The sequence below is a fragment of the Phoca vitulina genome, unplaced genomic scaffold (assembly GCF_004348235.1).
Source record: "Phoca vitulina isolate PV1807 unplaced genomic scaffold, GSC_HSeal_1.0 scaffold16, whole genome shotgun sequence".
NCBI lineage: Eukaryota > Metazoa > Chordata > Mammalia > Carnivora > Phocidae > Phoca > Phoca vitulina.
Window position 1 is genome coordinate 29,923,855 of NW_022589719.1, and position 25,979 is coordinate 29,949,833.

The 25,979-nt window shown below is 52.5% G+C and overlaps 2 protein-coding genes across 3 annotated transcripts; one reads left to right on the top strand and one right to left on the bottom strand.

The window, feature by feature from the left end:
• Positions 1 to 1,683: 1,683 nt before the first annotated feature.
• On the bottom strand, positions 1,684 to 11,342 carry PLAAT5 (phospholipase A and acyltransferase 5). The gene is made up of 6 exons (XM_032415108.1): positions 11,167 to 11,342; positions 10,465 to 10,554; positions 8,974 to 9,082; positions 5,863 to 5,971; positions 3,289 to 3,551; positions 1,684 to 1,776 (listed from the first exon to the last, which is right to left on the bottom strand). The coding sequence occupies exons 1-6, from the start codon at positions 11,340 to 11,342 to the stop codon at positions 1,684 to 1,686; spliced, it is 840 nt and encodes a 279-aa protein (XP_032270999.1).
• A 5,618-nt stretch (positions 11,343 to 16,960) lies between these two features.
• Positions 16,961 to 25,348, top strand: LGALS12 (galectin 12). Of its 2 annotated transcripts, XM_032415071.1 has the most exons (9): positions 16,961 to 17,029; positions 18,718 to 18,806; positions 18,933 to 19,146; positions 19,965 to 20,084; positions 20,615 to 20,653; positions 21,277 to 21,303; positions 21,787 to 21,875; positions 24,494 to 24,644; positions 25,202 to 25,348. In XM_032415071.1, the coding sequence occupies exons 1-9, from the start codon at positions 16,961 to 16,963 to the stop codon at positions 25,346 to 25,348; spliced, it is 945 nt and encodes a 314-aa protein (XP_032270962.1). The 2 variants fall into 2 exon arrangements, with proteins under 2 accessions (XP_032270962.1, XP_032270961.1); XM_032415070.1 differs by lacking the exon at positions 21,277 to 21,303.
• Positions 25,349 to 25,979: the final 631 nt, after the last annotated feature.

The window sequence follows — 25,979 nt, forward strand, 5'->3', positions numbered from 1 at the left end:
TGGGTTAGCCTGGTGATGGGTATTGAGGAGGGCACGTTCTGCATGGAGCACTGGGTGTTATGCACAAACAATGAATCATGGAACACTATATCTAAAACTAATGATGTAATGTATGGGGATTAACATAACAATAAAAAAATTAAAAAAAAAAGAAGTTACTAAACACTCTCTGGAGTGGGGGAGTTGTTTGTAAATCAAACAACATCCGGTTTACTGGATTAATGATTACTATGGTCTGGGAGGCCAGTCATTCTTCAGAATCAAAAGGTTCACTAATACATGAGCGACTTAATTCAAAACTAAAAGGAATATAATTTATAAAAGATACATTCCTGGTGGTTGGGTTCTACTTCAAAGGAAGTCTCAACCTAGACAATAATGAAGAAGGAGCAGAAGGGAGCAGTTTCGGGAACTCAGCGGATTCTGGGGGGTGGGGGGAGGTGATTGGAGGAACTCAGGGTAATAACGGCTTTACCCTCATCATGATTCACAAAAATGAGGGCATACGCTCTACCTACCAACACCCGGAACTGCCACGCAAAGCAGAGATAGAGGCCATCGGGAAAGACAGAGACACACACCCAGACTCCAGCGTCTAGGGAACAGGAGGATGTAGTCAGGTTCGGATTGCTAAGAAAAGAATGGAAGGGAGGGGGTTAGGGAATGGAAGAGTTTCACTGAGGGTCTACTTTGTTCAAACAGGAGAAAGGCTCATGGGCAATCCTAACAGGTCTCATGTGAAATGCTTTGGGGGCTCCATCTTGCTCTCGTCCACATCGATCACAGTTCCTAGCCATTCTGAGAATCCCTCTCTAGCCTTCCCGGATGGCTTCAGCTCTCAGTGGGCACCAACAGTCCCTGGTCATAATTCTGGATCTGCTGTCATGCCAACAGTGGTCAACACACAAAAAATCGCTCCTTCCTCTCCCTCATGCGCCCAGAAGTCCACTGAGGAAATTATTTTAAATATTCATCTGAAATCAATGAAAATAACAGTTTCAAATTTCCCAGTAATTCTAAGGTAGAAAAGCAAAGTAAATGTTGATTATACTTTAAAGCAAGGGGGTGTCAAACAACAAAGAATAAGGCTGGTGTATGATTTTGGATTAAGCACAGATGGCCCCGAATAGCAAGCCACTGAGCTTCCTTCCATTCCCCCCCCCCCACCCCCCCCCCCCCCCCCCCCCCCCCGCCAACCCCACACAACGCTGCAGGTCAGGAAGAGCAGGATTCTCATGAATGCAAAAAGCTGGAGACTTTCTAGTTCAAGAACAAGAACTTCTGAAAAAGAGATCCCAGTTACTGGGAATGTTCAAGCAGGGGTTTCCCGGCTGGTGTAGGTGGTATCCAAACATCGCAGACCCGAGTCAGCCTGAGAAACAAGCAAGGCCCTTCCCGCAGGGAGGGAGATGAGACAAGCCTATGAAACGCCCAGCACGGTGCCCGGCGCCTAACGGATGCATAATAATAAATATTAGGTTCTTCTCACCCCGCGAGTCCACGGATCTAAGATCACATATATTGGATGTATTTCTGGAGGGGTAATTGGATACATTCTAGATTCTTCCAGAAGCACACAGTTTTCTCGAGTGGGGTTATGGAGAGAGAAGGCAAGGGGAGGCAAGGAGGCACGTGTCCTGTGGATGGCAGCAGCACTTCCTCTGCTTGGAGTCCCGAGCGCCTTCAGGCAGTTACGGGCTTGGGCCTTATGCTCTCCACGACGGCTGAGATGACCGCTCCTGCAGCCTTTGCCCCTTTTATCAGGGCGTGCTCTACCTGCAAAGCAGACCGGTTCACAGGACATTCAGGGGCCATCCCAGGCTTGTGCCCTGCCCTGCCCCCGCCGCCCCACTCCCCTTCAGCACCCGGCCTGCCTGGAGGAGGAAGCCACCTGTGCTAGCCTCTATTTCCAAAGATCTTAGGGTTGCAAGAGACCTAGAGAATTCAGGATGGCCCGAGATGAACATCAGAGGCAGACACACTCCTTGTCCCCGCCGGGGGCATCCACGGCTCCTGGCCTTCTTCCCTCAGAGCCATTCAGCCCAGGGTCAGCCTCTAGGGTAGGGCTCAGAGGCAAAGGATCTCAGAGTGGCTCAGCCACCGAGGCCCTCATCCTGCAATCAGGGAGCCTGAGAACCAGGGAAGGGAACTCACTTGGACAAAGTCATGGTGGGAGTAAGTGTCTGAGCGTGGCCCACACTCCACAGAAGGCCCCTTATCATCCATTTGGTCCCTGGGGTCTTCTTGTCATGCACAAATGCTCTTGGGATGGGAGATCCCTTACACTGGAGCCCCCGAGCCCCCCACCCACCCCCGCACTGGAGTGAGGCCTCCGGAGAATGGAGTACAGGCTGGGAGAGGACAGAATACAAAGGAGGAAGGTCCAGAAAGTGGAGGGGGACAGGGCGTGGGTGACCTGCTCACGCTCACTCAGCAATAGTAGAGAGACCCAGTATTGGGATTTGAGCCCAGTACCCTGAGGGAACATAAGAACCACAGAAAAAAAGCAGAAAAATTATGTTCCTCCTTTAATTCTTCATTTCTCAGTCTATTAAAAAGGGGATAATAAATACATCCTCTGCTCCTCTCATGGGGTTTTAGTAAGGATCAAATAAGAATGAGGGCTGCTCAATTTGTCACATATTTCGAGCTATTTTTCAAAGCTCTTGAACACATGGACTGTGCCTCATTGGATTTATCCCCGCCCTGTGTGGTGGTGGTGGTGGGGTCACAAACCCAAAGGCAACACGCACGGGCCAGGCAGGTAAGGTGGGCAAAGCTGGTAGGTGGCACGTCGACCCCCACAAGTCCCATCTAAAGAGGCAGCCACTACTTGGCCCTACAGGGTGTCAGCAAGCAGGAACACGGGCCTGATGGCCTGATCAATTAGTTGTTCTAGAAAGGCTGTGATTCCAGATCTTTTTATATAAAACTTCTATGTTTTTAAATGTTGGCAAATAATACAAATTAAAAAAAGAAAAAACAAACCACTACTCATCCAAGCAAAACATGTCTGTGGGCCAAATGTAGCTGAAAACCTCACTTCATCCCCGTTTTGTAGAAGAACAAACAGTCTCAGAAATAAAATGGTCTGGCCAAGGAGACCCCCCAGCCTTTGCACTCCTCCATGGGTTAACAGTGGGGAAACCACCTCCTGAACCGGAAAGTCCTGAGAAGTAGAAGCTCACCAGTACAACAAAGAGCACGAAACCACTGACCACCGTTCTGATCACTGATGAGATGACAAGCCCCAGCAAGAAGCCACCGTCTGAGCAAAAGGCCTCATACCTGCTGGCTCCGGGGCACACCGTATCTGAGGTCATTGACAAAGTGCTCACAGTTCCCTTCGATCAGGCTGTACTGCACTATCTTGTTGATCATCTTTTTTGTACGCTGGATGATCTGGTCCACGGGCAGGGGCAGGTACGTCCCATCCAGCTTGTTGTTGATCTTCCAGGAGCAGCCATGCAGCACGTCCTCCAGGCGGCTGTACTTCACGACCGCGCGGTTGCTGAAGACGGAAGTGATGCTGCCCGCCTCAAATTCCTCACCTAGAGACCAAGATGAACAGAAGCTGGAAAGCTGCGAGGGACAGCAGGGGGCAGAGACTGCCTCAGTCTAAGCTGTGGGTCAAGGTGCTTCCCTCCAAGATCTTGGCTTTGGCATCTGTCAAAGGCATGGCCGAGGACCAGGAGTTGGATGAAATGAGCTGCCCCCCAGTGAGACGCCTGTCGCCTGGATATCAGCCTGCCTATCAGCCCTTTTTCTTTTCTTTTCTTTTTTTTTTTTTAATGACAGATGATGTTGAGCATCTTTTCATGTGCTTATTGGCCACGGAGAAAAGTCTATTCAAATCCTTTGCCCATTTTAAAAATTGGGTTATTTGTCTCTATATTATTGAATTGTAAGAATTCTTTACATATTCTGGGTAGTAGAACCGTGTCAGATATATGTTTGCAAATACTTTGTGCATTCTGCGACTTATCTTTTCACTTTCTTTCTTTTTTTTCTTTTTAAGATTTTATTTTTTCATTTGAGAGAGAAAGAAAGAGAACACAAGCAGGGAGGAGGGGCAGAGAGAGAGGGAGCAGACTCCCCGCTGAGCACAGGGAGCTCAATGCGGGGCTTGATCCTAGGACCCTGAGATCATGACCCAAGCTGAAGGCAGATGCTTTAACTATCCGAGCCACCCAAGTGAGTGTGGCTGCCTGGGACCAACCTTCCCAGGAAGACTTCTGCCCTGCACCGCATTCCCCACTGTCAGCAGTCTCTTTCTCATAAAACTCTAGAACTGCTTTACAGCACAGCCCCAGACTCCATTCTGTACTGTACTGACCTGACCAAGTCCTAGGATTTGAGTCTTGCTTTCCTAACCAGACTTCAGTAATCTTCACAAACGTGCGCTAAGCACCCTTAGGTGTGAGCGTCCGCTCCTGGCTGTGGGGCTGGCGTGGGGCTCTGTGACCTGCCTCCCTCTGCAGCCTCAGCTGGGCGCAGGGGAGGCCAAGCAGACTGGGCTCTGGGTGCTACCCACCCAGCTTCCGCCCAGAGCCACTCTGCCTTTCTCTCCACTCAAATATTTGAAATTTGAAAACAGGGTTCCATAGATTTGAAAAAGGAACCATTTAAAAGGTGCTATATTATCATATTCAGTCCCTAGAGGAGACAGCTGCTCAGAGAGGGTCAAGAACCTGCCCAAAGCCAGGGCGGTCCGGTGGTAATTTAAAACCAAGACCATTTTTCTGCTCTGACCATAAGGATAGGCAAATGTGTGTGCCCTTCCCCCTCCGAAAGTTGACCAAGAACAAGAAGTGTCCCTTGTCCTCTTCATACGTATTTGAAGAATATCTCCTGATGTTACAAAAGCTGGGAGAGGGTCATTCAGCTTTCAGGAACAGAATTTGTTTTTAGAGGAAGATCTGTTGGGGAAGGTGGGGACATATCAGTTAGAGACCTCTTTGGTTATACAAGAGGGAGGCTCCTGGACTTAGTCTGGAAAGGGGATGTGGAGGTGATGTGGAGCGCTTTTTACCTTCTCCGCGTGTAGGTGGGGCAGGGAGACGGGCTCCGCTGCAGGTGAGAGGCGGGGCCAAAGGACAAGGATGGAGGGGGTGGGGGTGAGGGCCATGAGCATGGTGTGGCCACAGGCCTTTGGTCCCAGTGCCCTTCTGCAGTTTCATCCTGAGTGGGCAGTACTCACACAGGATACAAAATTCAAAAGGCATCAGAGCATATGCAGTGGTGCCCCCCAGCCTCCCCTTCTCCCAGCATCTCCGGGTCCCTTCGCCGGAGGGGACCACGGAGGGGACCACTGTGACTGAGTGTGTCTCCCATTCTATCTTCTACCATCACCACGTCCTGCCATCAAATCTCCACTAAATTTTAATTAGTCACCAGTTGAATCTCCGCCTTGTGTTAGGCAAACTTGAGCCACGAAAGGAAGGCTGTGTGTCCACGCTGAGGCGAGAGCAGCCTGGGACAGGCAGAAAGAGCAAGGAGACGAGCCAGGGTGGATGTGCCCAAGCCATCAGGAAGCCGGAAGCAGCATTTGGGGGCCATCAGAACACGCAGGCATCTGCACCCCTCCTGGGGAAGCCTCAGAAATATGAGGAAGGATACCGAGGCTCAGCGAACACGGGGGCCCCCTTGTGCATTTCATCTCCCCTTAGGGCTGGACACTCGGTGGTGTTTGGTAGACAGAGATCAAGCTCCATCACCTAGTCCACTAAGGGCCAGGAATGTGTCGAGTGTTTTATTGCTAATGAAGGGCAGCAGCCGAGGAACACAATAACTAAATGCACTTCTTCTTACTCTGCTAGCTTCAGTATCAATATCGAATTGTCAAGGAGTATCCACCCTTACTCGGGGCAGCCAGATGCACCACGCAGTCATCTTCCACATAGATGGCCCAGTGCTCATAGCCGATTCGAAAAATCTCAATCAGGTCTCCGGGTCTGGGTCTTGGTTTGCCCTGTGATGGGAGAAATAAGATAAAATAAAGAAATGGCACGTGCCCAAGGAACTCCGGAGACACTGTTTGGGGGGAGGGGATTAGCTACAGCTCAGCCTAAAGACACTGGGTTTCATCACTCTGTAGAAATCCAGGCTGCCAGAAGCTCCCTTCCCATACAAGACCAAAGGACCCGCCCCCACTCCTGCTGTCAATCAAGTTATTAAAGCCACAGAGGCTAACTGAGCTAGCTATCAATGTATTGCCACTGGGCTCCAAATGCTTATCACAGATAAGCTCTGTGATATGTGCGGGAACTCTTAAGCTTTTCTCCTTGAAAATGAGCACGTTGTTAAGCATTGCAAGAGGAAAGGGTTCTCCTGCAGTTTCTGGCTTGGGGCAGGGGATGGGGCGGGTCTAGTGTGGGTGTGAGGACTTCTGGTGGAGCTCTGCCTGAGCCAGAACCCTCCGACAATAACCTTTCTGAGCCCTTTGGCAGAGAAATCAGTGCCCAAACATCGCCTGTACCTGCTGATGTCTCGATTCCCTCTGCACGTCTCCCACATGGACCACCTGTGGTCCAGAGGGTGCCCCGCTCCTTTGCATGCTCAAACCACCTGCTGACAGCCAGTCCCCCGCCCCTTACACTCCAAAAGGTTGTACTTGCCAGGAGTTACAGTGCCACCCCAGCCTGGCCAAACCAAACTTCTCTGCTCTCCTCTCTAACGAGGTCTGAACCCCTTCCAAGTCTGTCCTTCCCTGAGTATTCTCCCTCAGCCCTGGGAGGCCATATTGAGGTTCTTCATTTCTTATAGTTACTCTTACATAGTTTAACAATTCTTTATAGTAAACTTCCCCCTGTTTAATCTACTGGGTAGTTTGTATCTCTTGATTGGACCCAGGATGCTGATCCTCTATCTCTTCAAAGAGGCCTGGGGAAGAGACTGTGTGGGTGTATGTATGTGGGTATGTGCACAAGAACTTAAACATTTATTAAGAGGGTAGTTCTCATATTAAGTGCTCTCACCACAATAAAAAACAAAGAAAGAAAAGAAAACCTAGAGCTGGGCAATCAGAGCCTGGGGAGACCGAGGGAGCCATGGAGTCGATCACACCGCCCCACTCACCCATCAGCTTTACCACGGCTTTGTCACTTATGCAACAATTTGCCAGTTTTAGTCTAATTTCCTCAAGGCTGCATCTCACCTCTCAGTTCCCAGCTCTATTTCCCTAGCGGAGGACAGCCATTTGCCTGGCAAAAATTCACAGAAGAACTATGAGAGACTATGGACTCTGAGAAACAACTGAGGGTTCTAGAGGGGAGGGGGGGGGGGGGGGAAGGGTTAGCCTGGTGATGGGTATTAAAGAGGGCACGTTCTGCATGGAGCACTGGCTGTTATACGCAAACAATGAATCATGGAACACTACATCAAAAACTAATGATGTAATGTATGGTGATTAACATAACATAATAAAATAAAATAAAATAAAATAAAAATTCACAGAAGTAAAAGGGGGCTTTTCACCTGTTTCTTTTCTGAGATACAATTTACAAAATTTGTTTAACCATCACCACCATCCATTGGACTTCATCAAAATTAAAAAATTTTGTTCTTCAAAAGATGTTGTTAAGAGAATGAAAACACAAGCCACAGACTGAGAGATAATACTGCAAAGCATATATCTGATGAAGGGCTTGCACACAGAATTTCTGAAGAAACCAAGGGGAAAAATGGGCAAAAAGATTTGGACACTTCACCAAGGAAGATATATATGGAAGAGGTTCAGCATCGTTAGTCATTAGGGAAATGCAAATTAAAACCACAATGAGATCCCTACAGACCTATGAGGATAGCTACAATTTAAGAGACTAACCATACCAAATGCTCATGACGATGTGGAGAAACTGGAACTTTCACACACCGCTATCGGGAATGTAAAATGGCACAACCAGTTTGGAAAACATATCTTTATGTTTTATGTAACTCTTTTAACTATGTAAGAGTTTTATGAAATGCAAATTAAAGTATAGTGACAAGAAGCAGATCAGGTGCTGCCTGGGGATGGGGGTGAGGAGAGGCGGGGTTAAAAATACAACTACCATATGGGGGCGCCTGGGTGGCTCAGTCAGTTAAGCATCTGCCTTTGGTTCAGGTCATGATCTCAGGGTCCTGAGACTGAGCTCTGTGCTCTGGGCTCTGTGCTCAACAGGGGAGACTGCTTGAGATTCTCTCTCTCCCTCGGCCCCTCCCACCCCTCAAATAAATAAATAAAATCTTAAAAAAAAAAATACATCTACCATATGATCCAGCCATTTCATTCCTAGGTATTCACCCAAGAGAAAAGACAACATATGTCCACACAAAGACTTGCACACAAATGTTCACAGCAGTTTTATTTGTAACAGCCAAAAACCGGGAACAGCCCAAATGCCCATCAACAGGTGAATGGATAACAGTGGTGTATCCATACAATGGAATACTACCCAGTAATGAAAAGGAATGAACTATTAGTCACATGCAACAATATTGATATAACTTTAAATAATTACATGAAATTATGTGAAAGGAGACAGACAAAAAGAGCACGTACAATATGATTCCCTTGACATAAATCTCTAGAAAATGCAAATTAACGTATAGTGACAAGAATCACATGCTTCCTGGGGATGGGGGTGAGGAGAGGTGGGATTTACAAAGGGAAACAATGTTTTGGGAGTTACGGAGATGTTCATTATCTTGATTGTGGTGACGGTTTTGTGGGTGCACACATAGCACACCAAACATATCCAACTATATATTCTAAATATGCGCACTTTATCGTATGTCAGTTATAGCTATGTAGTTATATCTCAGTAAAGCTCAGTAGGGTTCAACAAAGCTGTTTTAAAATTTTTTTTAAGGCACAACATCCCAAATCAGGATGCACTTCAACCTGCCACACAGTCTTAATAAAGTAAAGCACAGTCTGCAGAAAAGTCGCAGGCACAGTAAAGATATGCGCTAAGAACTCGTGATACCCACCTCAGCGACTTGCTTTGTTAATTTCCCTGCACTCTCAGGCTTTGGGGTTGAACTCGACTCTGCTCTTTTCTGGTGGGCTGTAGTCTCCAAGTTAACTATGGGCTTCTCCCTAAATGAATTTTGTGAACATAGAGTTAACAAATAACACTATTCCACAATTATTGGAAATTCTGTATTACTTCAGATTTGTGATTTTCAGATTTCTTTCGATTTTGAGACCCTAGGAAACATCCTCCCCAAAGCTTGTTTCCATGATCATGCCGTTAGCTGCCATGCAAAATAATTGCCGTTTACTGCTTTTCAGATGACTGTTAAACTGGTAATGATAGCAATGAGTAGCTTTCAGGATTTTGTTTTTTTTTTATTGCTGATCATCTTTCTTACATGTTTATCAAAATGACACTTGCACATAACTTTTAAAAAAATGGTAACGGTACATAATGGCTTCTAATGAAATGCAACAGGCCTCTACTCCCTCCCTCTCTCTGCCCATCCTACTGGGAGAGGCAAGCCCCTTGAACTCTTGAGCTGTTTCTTCCAACAACTAGCTCCATATGTCTGAGAAATCTCATTAAGCCTCAATACTGTAACTGCAAGTATCATGAAAGAAATCAGTATATTTTGTCCCTTGAACCAAAACGTTGTTAAGAGAGGGCTGAAACCAAGTGCAGGACTATGCTTTGGGATAATATAGTGAAATATATTGGGGTCAAAAATGCCTGGGTTTGGGGCGCCTGGCTGGCTCAGTCAGTAGAGTGGTGGAGTGTGCGACTCTTGATCTCGGGGTTATGAGTTCAAGCCTCACGTTGGATGTGGAGATTACTTTAAAAAAAAATAAAATCTTAAAAAAAAAAAAAGACCTGGGTTTCAACCCTAGCTCTGATCCTTGCTGTCCAACCTTGAGCTAGTAAATGAATGTGTTTGAACATCAGTTTGATTATCTATAAAATAGAGATGAGAGTATTTGTCTCGCAGAGTTGTCAGGAGGGTTAAAGGAGAGAGCATACATACACACCTGGTACGTTACCAACCAAAAAATGGCATTTTCTTTGCCTTTCCTCCATGCTTTACCTCTTCTCCAAAGTATAGTGTATGGGGGTGGAGTATAGCTCTTTGGGGAATGTTCAGACCCTCAAAATTTTAAAAAGAAGCAAACTGTGTTTTTAATGAAAGTGAATTGAGGAAATTTGCAAGATCACATCATTCATTAGTGAGACCAAGTGGCCATATGGTAAGCGCCAGTTCTTAGGGTTCTGGAGGTTCTTGTGGCTAGAAACTGCTGCCAGGCAGGTCTGGTCAGTGGTCCCCAGGCCTGGTGGTAATCTATTATCCGCAGCACACCAGCCTTCCCTTCACTGGTTGGGGGGGGGGGGGGTAAGCTGGTTCCTATGGAAACCACCTCTGGATTTGCTTTACAGAACTGCCATCAAAATCGGTTCTTCAAAGGCTTCCCCACCCTAAGACCCAGTCCTTCCATACAGAGACTCTTACCGCTCCTGGACGCTTCTGCTCAGCTCTGAAGTTCCCTGCTGCCGCTCCTTGGGAGAGAGCTGGAACAACGCTTGAGATGATTCTTCTAGTGGGGGGTGGGGAGGAGGATGCTATTTAAACCACAACTGCCTCCTACAGGGAATGAAATCTGTGAAGGGAGAGTTGGAGCAAACACCTTGACATCTACGTGAAGGTGGGCTCAGAGCTCCAGTCGAGAACCGTGCCTGGCCTGGTCGGCCCTCAATCAGTTTTTGGGTAAATGAAGGGGATTATGGGACTAGATGCTGGAGAGGTCTCAGTTCCCCTGGGAAGGAGAGACTCGGGAACTCCCAGGGATAAAATCAAGAGGATGAAGTGAGATCCCAGAAATCCGGAAGCTAAACCTGACAACAGAAGCTTCTGAGGCCCTAGAGTCCTAGAGCCATTGTCAACTCTGTTGGGGAGCTGCCACCTCCGCTTCCATTTCCACCCGAAAGAGGGTCGGAGGGTAGATACCCGAGAGGCGCACTGGACGCCTGGCTCGCTTTGATTGAATTACCAACAAAAGATCATTCCCAAGTATGCGCTCATTCCGGTTAACGGGCATTTTGCACGACCAACACAGAGCTACGAGGAGCCTTGAAGGTATCTCTGGTGCCTTTTCTGGGGGTCCGACGGCCCGCTGGGACCTGAGAACCCCCCTAGTAAGGCCTCGGGGCTCGGTGGAGAGGAGCCCGGTTCCTGCGGCCGGGCCGACGGGGCACAGCTGACCCGCCGGGGGCTGGTGGCCGGTCCCCAGGCCGCGTACCTGCGGCTCGCGGGGCGGGTTTGGGGCGCGGCCGGGGGAAGCGAGAGAGGCGGCGCCTGCTCTCTTCGTGGGCGGCCGGGCTCAGGCCCATCCCGCTGCTGCCTCTGGAGGAGCCGCGGGCGGGGGTGGAGGACGCTGGCGCAGCGCGGTGAGGCCCTGCCGAGGGCGGAGGGGCGCCAGGCGGGGAACCCGGGGCGCGCAGCAAACGGCGGGGGCGCGCGGGCGCTGTGCGCACGGCCGAGGGAACGGAGGGGGCGCTCAGGGCGGTGCTTAGAGGCCCAGGAAAGGCGGCGGCCGAGGTCGTCCCGGGGGTGGAAGGCAACGCAGAACAGTAGGCACGGAGGCCGGAGGCGCGGTCCGACGTGGCTGCAGAAGCCAGACGGAGCGGACCGGGGAGCGACAAACGCGTTGATGCCAGATTAGGAGGGCCTGGGGAGGCACGCTCAGGAGTTAAGATCTTGAGAGATTCAAAGTTTTTATTTGAATTATTTATATGACTTAAATTATATATTTTGTAACTAATTATATATAACATATAATACATACAAAAGAACACATGGAGGGGCGCCTGGGTGGCTCAGTCGGTTAGGCATGGGACTCCTGATAACGGCTCAGGTCTTGATATCAGGGTCGTGAGTTCTAGCCCAGGGATGGCTCCACGCTGGGCGCTGAGGCTACTTAAAAAAACAAAAACACATGGAATACATGTAGTTGCGAAACATAATAAAATTACTGCCCATGAATACACCAGTCTACCTAAGAACGGGAACATACCTAGCACAGATGCTCCTACCTGTGTTTTCCTCCCTTATCCCATCCCCCTGCCGCCCTCTGCCATAGGTAACCTCTCCCACTCTTGTGTCTATTATGCCCTTGCTGCTTTTTTTTTTTAAGATTTTATTTATTTATTTGAGAGAGTGAGAATGAGAGAGAGCACATGAGAGGGGGGAGGGTCAGAGGGAGAAGCAGACTCCCTGCCGAGCAGAGAGGCCGATGCGGGACTCGATCCCGGGACTCCAGGATCATGACCTGAGCCGAAGGCAGTCGCTTAACCAACTGAGCCACCCAGGCGCCCTACCCTCTGGCTCTTTACAGAAAATGGTTGCCAACCTCTAATCCTATAGGTTTCTCCTCCACCTCTTTTCTTCCTCATAACTTTTTAATTGAAGAAACAGGGACACTGGCTCGGGCAGCACACATACTAAAGTAACAATTAGCATGGCCTCTGCACAAAAATGACATGCAAATTTGTGAAGCGGTCCATATTTAAAGAAAAAAAAAAGAACCAGGGTTATTGGTCTTGTAAAGTCTCCCGACAGTCTGAATTTTGCTGCTGTTGTTCAACATGATCATTCATGCCCTATAGTCCTACACACGGGAACCCAAGTACAGAGACTCGATCAAATCAGATTGGGCGACTTTTTCTTCAGGAGGATTCCATTAGTGGTGATGTGTTCTTCCATCAGGAAGTAAATATGTCCGTTTCTGTTTCTTTCTGCGGTGTCACCAACATTGATGACCAGGGCTAAACTGTATTGGGTTTGGGTAACCGAAAATGATTGGAAAATGCCAGGAACCCAGCAGGAAAGAGAGAGTCAACCTACATGGTCAAGAGCTGGGGTGGGAGGGGGCGGGGGAATCAAGCTACGTCAAGTTTTTGGTTGAGATTCTTCCATAAACTTATGTTCCATGGGGAGGGAAGAAGGTTCCTGGGATAAACATCAAAGGAATGAGAAGTGTTGTGTTAGCCTCCTGAGGTTATGGGTGATGCCTGTTCTTCCCCCATTTTACAGTATTTCCGTCCAGATGGTTCAATCTCTGTGGGGCCGGGGGGGGGGGGGGGGGGGGAGATAAATAAAAAGCCGCTGGCTTTGTCCTATGGGTTTTCCCCTCCAAGTGTATGTCGTCTCTTTCCAATGAGACTGGAAGCTCCTTGAGAGCAAGAGTGATTGCCCCTCCCTGTAATGACCACAGCGCACAAAAACTCCCTCACAGGGCAGAAGAGCACCCGAATAAGTTGAAACTGTCTTCTCCAGAGTGTATTAACATGCTTTCAGGCAATAACACCTTCATTCCTTCAACAGATGCTGATTGAAAGACAATTATAAGAGAAGATTATAAATAATTATATGCCAACAAACTGGGCAATCTGGAAGACAGTGATAAATTCCTAGAAACATACAAATTAACAAATGCTGACTGAACATCCCCTGTCCATGTCAATTCCTGCACCCTCGCCCTCCTCCAAAATGGTCCTGACTGGAATTAGCCAGCTCCCCCCTCCTCCAGATTATACCCCCAGCTTCTCTGTTTTTCCGTTAGTGCCCCAGACTCTTCCCAATCCTTTGGTTCAAGATGCTGGAGGCTTTTTTCTTTTCTTTTTTTGGCCCCTTTTCCTCATCTTTTTTATCCAGCCAGATGTGCAGTTCTGTTGATCCTTCCTGTCCAGGATTTCTGCTCATTATCCTACCCTCTGCTCCAAGATGGTGCAAAACTGGTCCCAAGAGAAAGAGGATCCATGAGACTCTGCAGTGACCTAGAAGGGAACCAGATAGAAGAAGGGGGTGAGATGTAGACCAAAGTAGGTGAATCTGGGCATTAGTCTCTCCCTAGGCCCAGAGTTACACCCATTCAGGAGCAGGGATAGGGAAAGGAGTTGCTGGATCAAAGAATGGGGGAGAGTGGCACCCTGACATCCCCTACCACAGTTTATGATTCCCCGGCTACTAATCGGTTACTCATAGATAAATAGCTAAATTTGCCTCAGTGATGATCTTTGGCCCGTGGGAAGAGCACGTGCTTAGTGTGGGCTTGGGCCAGGACTCCACTCCTGCTGGGGGGAGACAGAAGGAGCTGGTGGCCGGATGGGAGCCAGAAACCACAGCTCCTTACAGTCATTCATTCTTTAAATACATTTTGAGCACTTGCTCGGTATCAGGCATTGCTTGGTGCTGAGGGTGTAAGTATAAATTTGCCCTCATGGAATTTATAGTCAGGAAGTAGGGGGAGGGGGAGACAAACATTAGACAATTCCTCAATATATAATGACCAGTTATGATAAGCGCTCAGAGGGACAAGCCCAGGTCTAGGGAGCTGGGGTGGGGTGGGGGCACCATCCTGGGGCAGGGGGATGCCCCCCTCCTGTCAGTATCAGGGTCATCATCAGCCCTTTCCCCTTTCCCACATGTTCCCCTCCCTCTGGCTCAAGAAGAGGGATTTGCCCTCTCCCACCCCTGGACGGACCAACAGACACTAAGGCCCTCTCTTATTCTGCAGCCTCCCATATTCTACAAGCCCAACCAGGTCCCTCCCAGCTGTCAAAACCCAGGGAAAGGAGAAATGAAATGCATCACCTTCTTCCTTCTGCTGCCTCCACTGTGGGCCCTCGGCAGCCCCCACTCCTGACCCCTGCAACGGTCTTGGGGTTCCAGGATGAGACCAGTTATAGCTATTCCTCTGAATTGTGCTCTGCCCCCCAAAATCAGATGTGGAAATCCTCACCTCCAGTAACTAGAATGAGATTGTATTTGGACATAAGGCCTTTTTTAAAAGGGTAATTTAGGTAAAATGAGTTCACAAGGGTTGAATTCCTGATGACTGGTCCACTTAAAAGAGATTAGGACACAAACACACAGATCAAGGGGCAACCCTCTGCAAGCCTCAGGGAAAAAAAAAATCCTTGCAGACACCTTGATCTTGGGCTTCTAGCTTCCAGAACCATGAGAAAATGAACATCTGTGTTTAAGCAGCCCAGTCTGTGCTATTTTGCTATGCCACCCTCCTTCCTCAATTCAGAGGCGGGGACTGAGGCCGGGTTGGGGAGTGGGGGAGAGCACATTTGCCTCAGGCCAAAAGATGGGCGCCGTGAGCCTGGGACCAGGACCCAGGCCTGCCTCCCAGGGGCAGGGCCCCCTGCCTTGCCCAAAGGAATTCTCCACCTTGGTTTCTCCTCCACATTGTGTATCTAGATTATTCTGTCTGAACACACTTCTGATCGAATTTCCCCACACGAAGAACCTGCCACAGCCCAGCTCCTCCTACCCAGCAAGGTCTGAGCAAACTTCCTGGCTCTGCACCACAAGCCCTGCCAGTTAAGGTCTAGTCAGTGAGTGCTTCTCAAACATCCACATGCATCAGAATCACCTGGGGAGTATGCAAAAATGCAGATTCCTGGACCCCGCCACCAGAGAGATTCCTCTTCTGTAGGAGGGGGAAGTGGGTGGGGGCGGCAGAAGGACGTATTTCTTTCTTTTTTTTTTTTTAAAGATTTTATTTATTTGTTTATTTATAGGACAGAGAGAGACACAGTGAGAGAGGGAACACAAGCAAGGGGAAGTGGGAGAGGGAGAAGCAGGCTTCCCGCCGAGCAGGGAGCCCGATGTGGGGCTCGATCCCAGGACCCTGGGACCATGACCTGAGCCGAAGGCAGACGCTTAACGACTGAGCCACCCAGGTGCCCCAGAAGGACGTATTTCTAACAAGCTTCCAGACCACGCTGATACCACCCTAGAGATGCTCCGGCTCAGCTGCCTTTCCCCAGAGCCGCCCCTGCACCTGCCCCGTGGTCAGAGCAGCCTTACTCTTCCCTCAGCTCCCCAGGCCCTGGAGCCTTTGCCCAGCCTGGCGTGCTGCCAGGACTCCCTGCCGCCAAGTCCGACAGGGTGCTCAGATCCTGGGACCTCCCAAATCAGGATAAAGTTGAAGGGTTGTGCTGCCTTTTAAAGGGAAGGCTTTATTGGAATTTGAACCAGGACTGGAGCAACTCTAGTCCAAAGAATCCTGGGGGATCGTGATTAAAAGGCAGATACCTGGGCCCACCCCCAGACACGGGCCTCCCGTGGAGACACTCTTCTGGAGTCACCCTCCCAATACACAGACGAGCAAAGGGAGTCACAGAGAGGGCAAGTGACTTGGCCCAGGGCACACCACTTTAGTGCAGAAGCTGAGCAAGAAGCCAGGCCTCCTTCTGCGTGGAGTGAACTGCCCACTGCACCTCGCTGCTTCTTCTGAGCCTCCAGGGGGCGCTCCTCTCCTCCTGCCCATTTCTCACCATCCTCCACCTTCTTTCTGGTGACCGCAGCTGGGCCCTGGCATTTGGAGCTAAAGCTGAAATGGAGCCCCAGGGGACTATAAATCATGCAAAAGGGAGAAAAGTGGGGGAACGGGCAGGGAAACGAGGGGAAGGGATGAAAACCTCTGGGGAGGGGAGTCTGGCATGAGAAGCCACTCAGTGATGTGCAAGGAGCTGGGGCGGGGCTTCTCCTGGGACCTGCCCACAAGTGCCACCGCCCCAGCCTCTGCCTGGGGAGGACTCCAATGGGAGCCCGGGAAACCACAAACCCTCTGCCCTCTCTCTCCGCAACAGCTCGGTGCTTCAGATCCCAGTGCAGGTGGGGGCAGGGCGCTGGTTAGCTAGGTGCTTAGTTCAGGCTTCTTGCTCCTGGACTCGGATTTTTCCTGAGAGCCCCAATCCAGCTGGTAGGACTGGATCTGGGGTGTGGACCAGGGGTGGACCGCTGCCCAGACCTGCCCTCTCGGGCCTGCTGCAAGGGGTACGGGGACCCTGCTGGGCGCAGGTGACGCTAACAGCTGGGTGAGCTGCCCCGGCACCTCAGTTCCTGGCTGGGAAAGGCAAGTCCGGCCAGTGGGGGCAGGGCCAGGGCTCCGGGAATCTGGATCTGCATGCCGAGTTGGAGGCACTCCACCCCCATGTCACCTGGAGAAAAACTGGACCCACTTCCTGACCCCTTCATTCTGCAGCCGCCAGTCTTCCACCCGGTGAGCAGCCACTCTGGTCTGGAATCTCCAGGTCTCAGGCCCCCCCACCCCCCGACTCCAGCTGGACCCAGGCTCCCAGGTGGTGGGTGGAGAGGCCTTCGATCTTGGGCCCTGTTCCCCCAGCACCTGCTCATGAACTCTGGAAGGCCCTCCTGAGCTTAGCAAAGTGGCTGACCAGCTAATTCCCACTTGGATGAGAATGATGGGGTTCACAGGGTCCTTACATTTTAAAAGTAATAGAACCTGAAGTCAGTGCTGTGCTCCTACTATGTGATGGGAAGCTAGGCTAGGAGGACCTGGGGCTGCTGAGTAGTATTGTTGTGGGGGCACTGAGTACCTAGGGTAGACTCATCCCCAGCCTGGAAGAGAGTCAGGTTGTACCTCCAACTCAGGAATGGGTGTCCCGCTCACGTCCTCCTCCTGCTCAGTGCTCACGTGGATTTTCTGAAGTCTGGCCTTGCTTTACAGAAGGCTGAATGCCCAGGACACTCTGCCCTCCCATTAATGAATGCTAACTATCACTTTCTCTTGACTTGGCCCCCTCCCCCTGGGAGAGGTGCATCAGCTCAGTAATTATTACAGGCCAGGCCTGGAGCCTGGGAAGTGGGAGGGACTGAGATGCTCAGTCTGGCTAAGCTGTGGGCCCTCTGACAGCCGGGGGCTCCAGTACCTCCCCGGGGGCCTGAGTAATGGGGTGAAGCAACTGCCCAGGTTACAACCCCTCCTTGCTTTGCAGGCTGCCAAGCTCCTACCTGGAGGGCAGCACTGTTGGGGCTCAGCATCTTCTAGATGGCTCGGAGAATATGTGAAAGCCAGTCTTGTGTTATGCCGACATGTACCTGGGACATGTTCACATTCGTTCTGCAAACACCTATTCAGAGCCCACGCTGTGCCAGGCCAGGCGCTGAGCCCAGAAGGGAAAGACAGGGCTTCAGCTCCGAGTGGCCTGAGCCTCCACGGAAGTAGCCAGCCCCGTGGTCTCCCTGTAAGCCCGCCAACGGCCAAGCTAGCCATACGAGTGAAGTGTTCTGGGAACACAGGGGACGGAAGGAAAAACTCAGTCACCATAGTGGACAGTGCTTGGAGAAGGTGTCAGAGAACCCTGAAAGTCAACTTGGATCTCACAGGGCCAAGGGAGAGCAGAGGAAGCGGCCCCGAAAGGCAGGGAGTTGTAAACGTGTGTGTTGTGTGTTAGGAATTCTGCATAGCTTCTAAGTGGGGAAAGGTGAGCCTGGGCAGGTAAGCCGGGCCATTGTTGGGTATCTCTCCAAGCATCCATATCGGGTCCCAACTTGTCCAGCCTTTCTGCCCGCCCCCCAGTTCCTGGGCTCGAGCCAGTAAACAGTCCTCAAGATCTCGATACCAGGCTTCTGGAAGCCAGGGCAAAGTCTCACTGAGGACACTCCCGTGCTCAAGGAGCTGGGGAGAGGGGCAGGGCTGGTGCTGCAAGGGGGCGATGGAGCTGAACTTGGCTTCCCCAGGGCAACGTGGCTTTGACATGTGAGGGTCCCGGAAAGGTGAGAAGGTGGAAGAGAACACTAATTTTTTCCCCCATAAGGACGTTTTCTGTTTGGGGCAGGAGAGTGGAATTTTCTTGTTCTTCTCTCCCCACCCACCCACCTGACACGGGGCTCCCTTGTAAGACCCATTCTCCAGCTCCATGTGGCTAGCTTTCTCCTCTTGTTCAGGTGCTTCCTTATGTCACGACAATTTTCGGTGGCCTGCGTGCAGGCAAGATGGTCATGCTACAGGGAGCGGTCCCTCTAGAGGCACGCAGGTAAGGGGGTGCTCCACGGGGCTTCTGGGGCTCTGCCCTAGAGGCATCGAGCTGGAGGCTCCTCTCTGCCCTCGGGGTCTTGGGGTTTCCGACCAGGGGTGCCCCTTCGAGAGCACCTCTCACCAGGTTCCAGGTGGACTTTCAGTGCGGCTGCAGCCTGCATCCCCGGCCAGATATTGCGATCCACTTCAACCCTCGCTTCCACACCACCAAGCCCCACGTCATCTGCAACACCCTGCACTTGGAGCGCTGGCAAGCCGAGGCCCGGTGGCCCCACCTGCCCCTGCAGAGAGGAGCCTACTTCCTCATCCTCTTTCTCTTTGGAAACGAGGAAATGAAGGTGAGGGGAAGGGATGGGCAGCAGCGTCTAGAACCTGCATCTTTCCCCTCTTCCTTCCTTCCACCGAGTTCCCCACGTCACTGTGAGGAGGGGCATCACTGGGAGGACTTGAGACCTGAGATGACCGAGCAGCTGCCGAGCCCCGTTCCAAGCTGCCCTGGGCCCACATGGCCTGGGACCCATGGTGGCAAGAAAGCTCCCTCGTGCCTGGCCCTGGGGAGGGCACCACTGCCACATTGCTAGCAAGCTCTTTAAGAGCGCCTGCAATACGATGGGCTCTTTTCTAGCCCCTAAGTGCCCGCTCGTTAGATCCTTGCGAGGTGGGTACTCACATCCTCCCCATCTCAGGGTGATGGAGGGCGCAGGGACCCCGAACCCCACTTCAAGGCTTTCTCCACAGATGGGAACTCCTGCCAGAAAGATGCCAGGACTCTGACCTCTCCGGGGGAAAGGGGAGCCAATGAGAACCAGCAGTGGAGGGAGGGCCCTGTGGTGGAGGAGTCGTCCGGCCTCCTGAAACCCCATTTCTTCACCTGGGGCTGGGGCTGCTGAGGGATGACGAAGGGAAGTGCTGTGTCAGGGGCAGAGGGCCAGTGAAAGGGGCCTTGGTTCCCAGGCCAGCTGTGCAAACTTGGGAAGGTCATGGAAGCTCCCCGCGCCATGGGCACGTCATCTGTCAAACGTGCCCATCTCTCAGAGTGGGTGTGAAGGTAAACGAGGGACTTCCCGGGTAAGAGCACCCAGCGAGGCCAGGCACGTTAGCGCAGACTCAGCGCGCATCAGGTGCTGCTGAGCTGTCCGTCTGTCTATGTCTCCAGGTGAGTGTGAACGGACAACACTTTCTTCATTACTGCTACCGGCTCCCGCTGTCCCGTGTGGACACCCTGGCCATATTTGGCGACATCCTGGTGGAGGCCGTTGGATTCCTGAACATCAACGTGAGTTCCCTGGGTGACAACGGCCCCTGACTTCCCCTGGTGTCTGGATGGGCCCAGGACCCCCCCTCCCCCACCCCCGCTGCCCCAGGCAGGCCCTGTCACACCTGTCATAACCAAGGTGGAAGGGATCCATCAGGTGTGGGATACGAGTGGGGTTGAGAAGGTGCCCCCAGAAGGGGACCCGAGAGCAATGGCCAGGAGGTGATCCACTTGGACCCTTGGAGCCACGGGACCCAAGGAGCAGCTAGCTCTGTCCTTCGCCCCCGAGGAGCTTATGAAAAATGTAGATTTCTAGGACCCGCCGCCAGACATTCTGACTCAGTAAGTCTGAGGTGGGGCCTAGGAATCAGCATGTTCAAATGCCGGGTTTGAGAACCACCCACAAGGCCTACGGGGAGAATGAGGAGCTACCCAAGCCAACCTCCGCCCACCTCCCGGGCATAGGCAGGGTAGGCAGGAGCCCAGCAAATGACTCGCAGAGCCTGCGGGGGGCCTGAATCCCCCGTGTTGCCTTTTCTTTTTCCTGACAGCCGTTTGCGGAGGGCAGCAGCGAGTATCCGGTTGGATACGTGAGTCTCTGGGGAGCAGGCTTGGCCCTGGTGGTTCCGGCCACCCTAGCTGAGCCACCGGTGCTCCCAGCTCCCCCAGCTTGACCTGCCACTCGCCGGGCTGCTGTCCAAGTTGACAAAAGCCAGCTTCCCTCACTGTGCAGTTGCCATGGATACTGGCACCCCGCCCCCTCCCCCCCCCCCATGGCTGGCAAGCCTGGATTCACCTCTCCGAACCCCAGCAGGGGCCCTCTTGGGAAGATGGACTGGGTGGGTTGGCTACCCAGCGTGGGCAGAGCCCCAGGACTCCTATCAGAAGATCCCGCCAAGTTGGAGCTTTCTGTCCTCAGCAACCGGGCGAGGCAGCTGGGGTCGGCCTGTAGGACAGAGAGGGAGATGAGGACCGAGGCCACACAATAAGTAAATGACGGACCCTCTGTCCAGTTCTTCTTCATTCTTCCAGAGCTAGTGTCCGTCTGAATCCAAGAGGGCCCCCGGTGCTCTAATCATTCACCTGTGTTGTCTTTGAGAGAGACAAACCCCAGATACCCCCAATTCTTCATAATAATACTGAGAAGCTCTTTCGCTGAGCGAACACTGCATGGTTTCCATGTCTCCTTTCTCTTTCTTTCTCCCCTCGACAGCCTTTCCTGCTGAAGAGCCCCAGCCTGGTGAGTGACCTCCCTCCTGGGTCCCCTAGAGGAGGTGTCGTCCCGGGGGGGCAACCCCACCTGGTGGGAAATGCCCTCAGCATCAAGGTTCCCCCTTCCCTTATAGAAACCTCCAGCTTCGTCTTACCTTTCCTCCATTTATTCTGCAATGATTTGATACTCTTCTGTGCCAGGCCCGGTGAGAGCTCTAGCATAGAGGGACCGGCCAGCCCCAGCCCCCCAGGTGCTCGCAGGCTGGTGGGGAGACAGACCAATGAACAGGCCGTTACAGTTCAGGATGCAGCAATGGGGGACATATCTGGTGCTCACGCCCCGGGAAGGGGGGGCGGCCACTGAGCTCAGCCCCGAAAGGCCAAGGAGAGCCGAGGCCTGCAGTAGATGTTTAATAAATGAGCAGACTGAGAGTCCTCCCGGCTGCAGGCCTAGAGGCAGACTTCCCTCCCTCAGGGCCCCCCTTCTCAGTCATTTCCCATCTTCTTACAGGAGGTGCCCTGCTCACGTGCCCTTCCCCGGGGTCTCTGGCCCGGACAGGTCATCGTCCTGCGGGGGCTGGTCTTGCCGGAGCCAAAGGAGTAAGTATCCAGATGGAAGGGAGGGAGAAGCATCTCAGAGTGGAGCATGAGTTCTACAAGTACCCCCTCTTTCATCTCCAGCACCACTGCCCCATCGTGGAGCTTGTGGTTGGGAGGGTGCTCAGTGCCGGTCCCAACCACTGAGCACTGGACGGTGCTTGGTGCGGCCCCGACAGCCCCGATTCTGGGAGGACCTTCCCTGCCTGTCCATCTGGTCAGGCCAACTAGCCTCTCATCACAGGTGCCCCTGGGGCCTCCAGAAAGGTCCTTTAAGGGCTCAGGCTGAGATCCAGAGAGAGAATTCGACCTCCCAGGGTGACAGAGGGCAGTGGTTTAGGAAACACAGGCAGGCAGCCCCAAAGAGGAGGCCCAGTGCTGGGCAGTGGGAGCTTGGAGCCGCACACCAACCACACGGAAGCTGCCTAACCTCTCCCACAGGGGGCTCTCCTGCTCCACTCCCCAAACCTGCCGGCTCCAAGCCACTTTCGCTTTCTTTTTCCTGTTTTCCTCTCCTCCCCATCTTTCCTTCTTTCCCACCCCCTTTCCTTCTTGCTGGAATTGCGTTGGAATTCATGACTTTTCTGGGCCACATCACCTGGGTTTGACTTCTGCTGAGGACACTTACTATCTGTGTGCCCCTTCAAGGCAGTCACTTTTCCTCCTGTGCCTCAGTTTCCTCGGGTGTAAAAAGAGGTAATAATAGTGCCAGCTTCAGGGGTGGTGTGCATGCTTTGAATTGGGCCAGGCACGTAGTAAGCGCTCTACAAATGTGGTGGTCATCAAAATGATCTCCGTGGAGGGGCGGGAGGGAAGGGAAGTGCCCTGTCTTCTCCGTTTCTGTTTCGGTTTTGTTTTCTGGAGTCCCTGACCTCACTAAACTCTTGCCCTTCATGCTCTTGAACAGGCCTGTGAATTCTGGAGCAGGTATGCAGCACAGCCCCGCACAGCACGGCCCTCAAACCAGGCACAACGGGGTTGGAGTCCTGCTTGTGCCTTTTATAAACTCTGTGGTCTTGGGGAAGTCCCGACACCTCTCTGAGGCTGGAGTCCTGAGTTTCCCCATCAGAATAAAAGGAGAAAGGTCATCTCAATCCTAAAGGGAAAATGGAAAAGTTCCCAGGGGTAGAAAGAACACCCCCCCCCACAAAAAAAAAACTTGGAGACACGATACCAGCTTCATGTCCTAACTCAGTCAAATGGTTATTATTAGTGATGCAGCAGGTCACTGAACTGCTGTTTCTCGGGGGCCATGAATTCACTCACATGCCCCGAGGCTGGACAAGTGACATAAATAGTGAAGCCCTGGGTTGGGAAGGTAAAGTGGAAGAAGTATTTCCATAGAGGCACTCAGGCCAGACCTTCTGATTATTTTTTAAAAAGAAGCTGGAAGCCATCTTTCATATAAACTTTCCCAGTCTGGGCACATGGCATTACTTTGAAGTTGAAGAACACTGTGGGCCAGCCAGGACATTTCTACAGGCCACTTCCACCATGGGCCGCCAACATAAATGCTGTTCCTGTTGTTTTCTGGAAGCGACTGTGGCTTGAATTGGACAGAGGGAGTCGGAGTTGGAGGGCACGGAATTGGTCTGCATTAAAAATCTGTCCTTCCCTCTGCATCCCTCTCTGCAAGCACTGAGGAGGGGGGGATGCGGCTGCAGGTGCTGCCGAGCTTCACTAGGTCTGGAGGGAGTCTGTTACCCGGCCCAGGGCTGTGCAGGACAGGGATTGGGGGGGGAGGGCACCCAGGCCTCCAGGAGTTCTCAGGCCAATGGGAAGGGCATGGGGAAAGGGCTTGGGGTTGGGGCTAGAGGCTCTGTGCGGTGCACTCTCCAGGGCCCCTGCCTTCCGAGCTTCTTCCCAGTGGTGAGCCCTTGCTGCCTCCTTCCCAAAGCTGAAAATATCTGGGGCATCCTTCTAGAACAGTCAGCCATGTGACATCTTGTCCTGGTCACTTATATGGGCTGCTGATCCTCAAGGCACAGGATTTCTGTGAGGAGTCCGTAAAACACATACTGTGTGCCAGGCACTCGCTAGATTTCACATACATCATCTCCTTTGTTCCTGTCAATGGGAGGTATTGTATTATAGAGTGATATTTGTTAAACAGTAGGTGTGATCTGAGTGCTAATTACATGCCCAGTGCTGTTCTAGCGCTTTACGCGTGACAACTCGTGAGGCAGGTACAGTACTCTTCTCCCCACACTACAGATCAGGAACCTGAGGCACAGAGACGTGAAGTGACCTCCCCAAACTCACAGGACTAGAAAGCAGCAGAGCTGGGTTGAAGCCAGGTAGCCTGGCTCTAACCCGCACGTGATTTGCAAAACACTGAAGACATACCTAGCTTCTAGCCCCCAATAAACATCAGCTACTACTAATGTAATTCTCCCCATCTCGAGTCCCCGGCAAGGTCATTTGCTCCCCCAGGGTCCTCCAGCCTGCAGGTGGCACCGTGGGGATTCAGTCTCAGGTGTGCCTGAGACTCGCTCAGGTGTTCCCACCCCTCTGAGCTGCCAAATCTTCCAGTTGCTCTCCCACATCCATCCCTGCACGCAGGGTCCAGCAGCCGTGGCTCAGAGGAGTCAGGGAGCCCCTTCTTCCGCCCCTTCTCGCAGCTTCACACTGAGCCTGCGGGACGAGGCTGCCCACGTGCCTGTGACGCTCAGGGCTTCCTTCGCAGACAGGACTCTGGCCTGGATCTCGCCCTGGGGGGGCAAGAAGCTGATCTCGGCCCCCTTCCTCTTCTACCCACAGCGATTCTTCGAGGTCAGTCAGAGCCACGTGGCCTGGTCCCTCTGGGGCGGGGCACAGAGCTGCGCTCCGATGGGGAGACAGGGGTGCGTCCTGGGGGTGGGGAGGCAGAGGATGTGGGGCTGGGAAGCCAGGACCTGCCAGCAGGAGCAGACATCCACACCACGGCTCTCAACCCTCCGTGTGGCTGCCAGCGAGCCCACTCCCAAAACACGGATGTAATTAATCAGAGCAGACCCTGGTTATTTAAAAACAAAACAAAACAAAACAAAACAAAAACACCCCTCCCCCCCCATGACTCCAAAGTGCAGCCAGGGTTGAGAACCGGTGCTCGGGGAATGCAATGGCACAGATGGTGAAACTGAGGCCCAGGGCTGGGATGACCCTTATGGAAGGTCACAGCGGTCTGGTGACAAGGTGGGCGCCCAGTCCTGTTCTTTCCCACCACCGGGTGCCCCACGATTCCGGTCTTTGTGACCCCTGAGTGGAGGGCTCACTGGGTGGGGACGTCAGGCAGGCGGTGGAGGGTCCGTCTGTCTGGAAGCCTGCAGGCCCGGCCCGGCCTTTCCCAGGTGCTGCTGCTGTGCCAGGAAGGCGGGCTGAAGCTGGCGCTCAACGGGCTGGGCCTGGGAGCCACCAGCCTGCGCCAGCAGGCCCTGGAGCGGCTGCGGGAGCTCCGGATCAGTGGCAGCATCCAGCTCTACTGTGTGCACTACTGAGAAGTGAGCCGGGGACCCCACCAGGGAAGGGAAGGGCCCGCCCATGGCCGGTGCCCCTCGGTGTGGCTCCACTCTCCTCCCTGCTTGAACCGCGTGCCTGGCACCGCCACTTGAGTCTGCAGGGGCTTCGGGCCCCACAGCAGAGGGAAGGCACCGGAGCGAGAAGGCTCCCCAAACTCCATGGCTCCCTCCACCAGGAGCCTGGGACTTGGCTCCCTCCTCCGGCAGGGCCCAGACAGGGGGCAGGTAGAGCAGCCTAACAAGGACACTCAAAGGTCCAGTGGCTGAGGGGCGCCTGGGGGGCTCCGTTTGTTAAGCATGCGACTCCTGATTTCAGCTCAGGTCAAGATCTCAAGGTCATGAAATGGAGCCCCGTGTCAGGCTCCGCGCTCAGCGGGGAGTCTGCTTGAGATTCTCTCTCTTCTTCTCCCTCTGCCCCCACCCAATGCTCTCTCTCAAATAAATAAATAAAATCTTTTAAAAAAAAGAATACAGTGGCTTAAAGAATTGAGACATGCAAAAAAAAAAGGGGGGGGGGTGCCTGGGTGGCTCAGTCGTTAAGCGTCTGCCTTAGGCTCAGGTCATGATCCCAGGGTCCTGGGATCGAGCCCCACATCGGGCTCCCTGCTCC